The sequence below is a fragment of the Triticum urartu genome, chromosome 7A, assembly GCF_056163025.1.
Source record: "Triticum urartu cultivar PI428250 chromosome 7A, HENAU_Tu73, whole genome shotgun sequence".
NCBI lineage: Eukaryota > Viridiplantae > Streptophyta > Magnoliopsida > Poales > Poaceae > Triticum > Triticum urartu.
In genome coordinates, this window is record NC_141879.1 from 249,466,955 (window position 1) to 249,472,015 (window position 5,061).

General features: G+C 46.1%; 1 protein-coding gene across 1 annotated transcript; it reads right to left on the bottom strand.

The window, feature by feature from the left end:
- Positions 1-2,900: 2,900 nt before the first annotated feature.
- On the bottom strand, positions 2,901-3,587 carry LOC147959201 (uncharacterized). Its single transcript, XM_087532549.1, has one exon. It carries the CDS (start codon positions 3,585-3,587, stop codon positions 2,901-2,903), a length of 687 nt encoding a protein of 228 aa, XP_087388675.1.
- Between the last annotated feature and the right edge of the window lie 1,474 nt (positions 3,588-5,061).

Sequence of the window (5,061 nt, forward strand, 5' to 3'; positions counted from 1 at the left end):
ATGCAAGCATGTGAACATGGCAAAAACATAATCAGTTTTCAAACTTAGTGAAAACTGACACATGCTGAAACATAACTCAAGTAGGCATGTTTACGAGCTCGATGCACTCACTACGGTGCAAGTCATGGCAATACAAGCATACACCCATCAAGAAGGAACAAAAATCAAGCTATACATGGCAAGAACAATAGCATATCATGCATGGATCAACTACAACATCATCGGCAAAATTGCAAACAAGTTGACAATCTGCCCAGATTCACAAAGTAACAAAAGTAGAGCTCGATTGACTCAAGCTAGGGTGCTCCATAATTGCAAAAAAGACATGGATGGATAGAGCACTACAAGAATAACAAAACATCCTTACTTATCATCCTCAAAAGAGGCACGGATCAATAGGAAACAACATGAACATATGGCATCATGATATAAACAGCTCAAGGACTTAGTGGAAATGCTAAGTCCCTGAAAACAGAATTACTAAGTGCACCACTTTGCAAGCTTGCACTAGTCACCACACACATCACAAAAATACATGGGTTGCACCTCTGGAAAGATGACAAAACCCTTAACAAAACATATGTAGAACTCACGAGCATATCATGCACACAATAATCATGGCAAAAATGACAAAAAACCTAAATGGAGTAGCAGATCTGAAAATTATCTCAAGTAGCCCTCTTCTAACAGCATTTCGGGAATCAAGATGAGCTCAAATGAAAATGATGCAATGGAATGAAATGGTTTACTCTCTGAGATGAACATTTTGATATGCTATATGCATGAATCGGAGCTATGGATGCAAAGTTACGATGCGATGAATAGAGGCACATGGATCTGGGAATCTCGGGACTTAGTGAAAATATACCTCCGGAAAAAGTCAAACCGGGACGAAGTGGAGCGGGACGGAGCGGTACGGAACGGGGACGAGGTGTTTGGATGAGATCCCGGTGGATCTCGTCCCGATCCACCGGATCTCGCCGGAGAGGACGACGGCGGCCGGAGGGAGGACGTCGCCGGCGAGGTCGGCACGCACGTTGAACGAGGCGGTCGGCGGCGTGGAGTAGTGGCGGCGCATGGCGGTGGCGCTGGCCGGAATGGCGCAGGCGAGGCGCGGACGGCGGCGAGAAGACGGGAAGGTGCGCCGGTGCGGCGGGTGGCGGCCGGAGCGGCGCCGGGCGAGCATGGCGAGGCGGCGGTCGCGCAAGGCCGGCGGGGGGCGCAAGGAGACGAGGCGGCGCGGGCGACTCGGCCCAGATCCGACCCGGGGCGGGCCTGCCTCGGGCCCCGGCGGGCTTCGGCGGGGCTGAGGAGAGAGAGGGAGGCGGAGATGACGTGGCGGCGGCGGATTCGGCGCAGGGGAGGCCGGACATGTCCGGGCACGGGCGGTTTTGTCCGGCGGCGCGAGGTAGAGGACGACTAGGGTTAGTACCGCGAAATTTCGGAGGGTTGCACATATATATATAGGTGGAGGGAGCTAGGAGAGCTCAAATGAGGTGCGGTTTGCGGCCATGCGATCGTGATCGAACAACCGAGAGGATGGAGCAGGTTTCGGTGGGTTTTGGGCCAAATTGGAGGGGTGTTGGGCTGCAACACACACGAGGCCTTTTCGGTCCGTCGGTTAACCGTTGGAGTATCAAACGAAGTCCAAATGATACGAAACTTGACAGGCGGTCTACCGGTAGTAAACCAAGGCCGCTTGGCAAGTCTTGGCCCAATCTGGAAATGTTGAATCCCCACACAAGAAAGAAAGCTAGAAATGGCCACCGGAGGAGAAGGAGCGCCGGGTTGCAAAACGGACAACGGGAAAATGCTCGGATGCATGAGACGAACACGTATGCAAATGAAATGCACATGATGACATGATATGCAATGCATGACACGCAAGCAATGACAACGCAACAACATCGAATAACTGCACGACACCTGGCACATCGGACTCAAAATAGGTCTTTCACAGGTGGTTGCTTTATTGGCTGCTGTTTCCTTGGCTATAATCATGAACGATGGTAATGCAAATGGAATCGTTAAGGGGGTTTTATTAATATTTTAAATCATGGAGTTAAGATGGTAGAACTACCTATGAGTGTTTGCGTAGGAGATGCGGGAAGGGCATCAGTTGTGTTCTTGACTCTTTGGCAATCCAGGAATAATGTGAGATTACAAAATAAATGGTATAGTGATCTTATGATTCTTGTTTAGCTAATTTGCTTGTGGATCATGGGATGGTCTATATTGCAGATGAAGGTGGTAAACAAAGAGGTGCTGATGGTCTATATGCGCACACTAGAGCATGTAGCAGATGAATTGTACAGTTCATCGCAAGTGTGGAGTCACAGGGTACTGCGGTGTCGCCTGTGCATCTCTGCCGTAGTTTTATTTTTTGGACCTTCATGTTAAGTCTGGTTGGGCTTGCTACCATGTATGATTTGTGCGGCTAGTTGATTACTTTAGTTTCTAGCTGTAGTTTGTATCAGGGGCTTGAAAGACCATGTGTTTTCTGTTAATGGAAAATCAGAGGGGGCGACCCTTCTTTTGATTAAAAAAATGAACTTTCTCTATGCAATTAAAAAATAAAATTTCTCTATTCAAACCCTGTTGAGAACAGTATTCATTATAAATCTGAAATAATATTTTGGAAAGAACGGCTATCGCATTCTGTGTATTCATTATAAATCTGAAATAATCTTTTGGTAAAAATGGCTATCACATTCTGTATCATAGCTAGCGAAACCGAAACAAAATAAACGTCTTAATTATAATATCTCGTGAACGTGGATCAAATTAGGCAAGACAGCTAGAATAAAGGATGATTCAACTCGCAGGAAATTTGAAGTTACGACTTACTAGTAGTATAATAAAGTTTACAGACTATCAGCTAGATAAATAGAAGAAACATTTTATGTTGATTCATTCTTCCTTCCGGACTTCTTTGACCGCCTGGATGGTTTGGCGAGATGTTGGCGCTGACTCTCGAACCCCTTCTTGAAGTTCACCAACCGCCTGTATACGTCGTAGGTGGCATACGCGTCCATGGAAGCATAATAGATGTTCTTCAAGGGCAAGGGTGCTTCTGCCCATATATGGTGGTCATCTTCTGTGAGAAAGTCCTTCATCTTGTTGTAGCTGTGGTGGATGATGGAACCAGCGTAGTCAGCCAAGCCATACTTTGGCTTAATCGTCACTGGATCAGGCACTCTCCACATATTCTGGATATCCACAAAGTTTTGTACCACCAGACCAACATGCTTGAGTTTTTTCTTGTCATTCTCGATGTCCACCCCAACAAAGGTGTACTCCTTGTCGAGCAGTAAGGTGGCAAGCAGGCCGCAGTGCTCATCAGCAACGCTTATGTGGTACACAAGGACGTAGATGCCAACGCATAAATGGACCACGGCCGCCATCTGTGTCGGACAACAAGGCCAGGTGTACTCCACATCCAGTGCAACTATCTTCTGGTCGTCGTTCCGCAGCCAGTATTTGAATTTGCCAATACAGTACTCAACACAGCTAGCCTTGTTCGTGTACTTCACACAAATTTCAGTATTTCCATCTGCCCTAGCATCATAATCATTCTCGAACGCCATGCCGAAGGACTGTAATTGATGAAACCAGTATAAGACATGAAGCATGACAATAACATGATAACAATAAGCCGAGATGAATGTGACGGCAGATAGTATAGGAATTCTGGCGCTATTAAAAGTTTATGTAAACAAGTGCATGAACAATTGAAACTAAACAAGTACTCCCTCTGTAAAGAAATCACTAAAGCAGTGAACCAAAAGTTGTTATATTTCCTTGCAGAGGGAGTATATGCGAATTAACAATATAAATTTACGCTCTTGAAATATTTATCTAAACAACTGCATCTACAATCAAGAATAAACATGTATCTATGAATTGTTCATCACCCATGCAGATGAAATTGTGTGTACAAACTAAAGAAGCAGGAGAAAAACAAGAAATTGACAAGACAACGGACTAGATGTTGCATGCAGATGAATCTGTGTGCAAAATTCTCATAAGGCAACGGACTACATGTTGCAGGCAGATAAATCTGTGCGCACAAAATAAAGAAGCAGGAGAACAAGAAATTGACAAGAAGAAGGACATCGTATGTGCTGCTACTGGAGAACTACTAACAAAATTGACAGGAAGGAGAACTCACCGTTCCAGAAGCCAGATTGTTGGGAGAGTGCGCGACGCAGAGGAAGAGGGAATCGAGAGGACGCAGAGCCAGAGGAATCGTTTTTGGAGAATCGTGGCAGTGAGGAAGAAGCGCCCTCGCGCATGCCCATCCTAAATAATTGGGACGAGGCTCGTCCCGCCTGCTGGAGTCCTCGCTTCCTTTGTCATGTTCACATTTAAAATAGGCTCACCCATAGGCCTGTATAAGAAAGCACAAGAAGCCCAAACACTTCACGGTTGAGATTACTGATCTAAACTTGCTAAAAAATTCTGAAAATAAAAATATAGCTAAAAAACTTTACGTGATCTAAAGCTACCTCTTCGTGAGATCCCAAATTCCCAATATTTCCTTGTGGTGGGTTGTTAGAGAATCCCCTATACATAAACATTACGTGATCTAAAACTACCTCTTCGTGAGATCCCAAATTCCCAATATTTCCTTGTGATCGGTTGGTAGAGAATCCCCTATAAATACGAAGCTTTTCACGGCATAGATCATATACTTCCACCCCACGCCTCCCACCCCACGCCGCCCATACCTAGCCTTCCATGACTACACCGAATTACCACCCCATGCCGCCCAAAGTAGCTCCCAGGTCGGTGAAGCCGACGGAGCCGTCATCTTCAAAGCCTGCGTTGGCGAATCCTGAGATGAAAGACAAGGGCACGTCAGAGAAGCTGACGAAATAGAAGGGCACGTCGGAGAAGCCGGCGAATCAAAAGATGAAAGCGAACGGCAATGGAGCCGGTCGCCATCGAGAGAATCCTCCAGTAACGATCGAGATCCTTGTATTGTGTATACACCCTCCTTCCCAAGTCTGCATGCAATCCCATTATTTACGGCGCACTTCTTTTTGATCTCGTTTAGTT

Coding starts and splice junctions, on each gene's coding strand:
- LOC147959201 (XM_087532549.1), bottom strand. CDS start 3,587: ATGGCGTTCGAGAATGATTATGATGCTAGGGCAGATGGAAATACTGAA.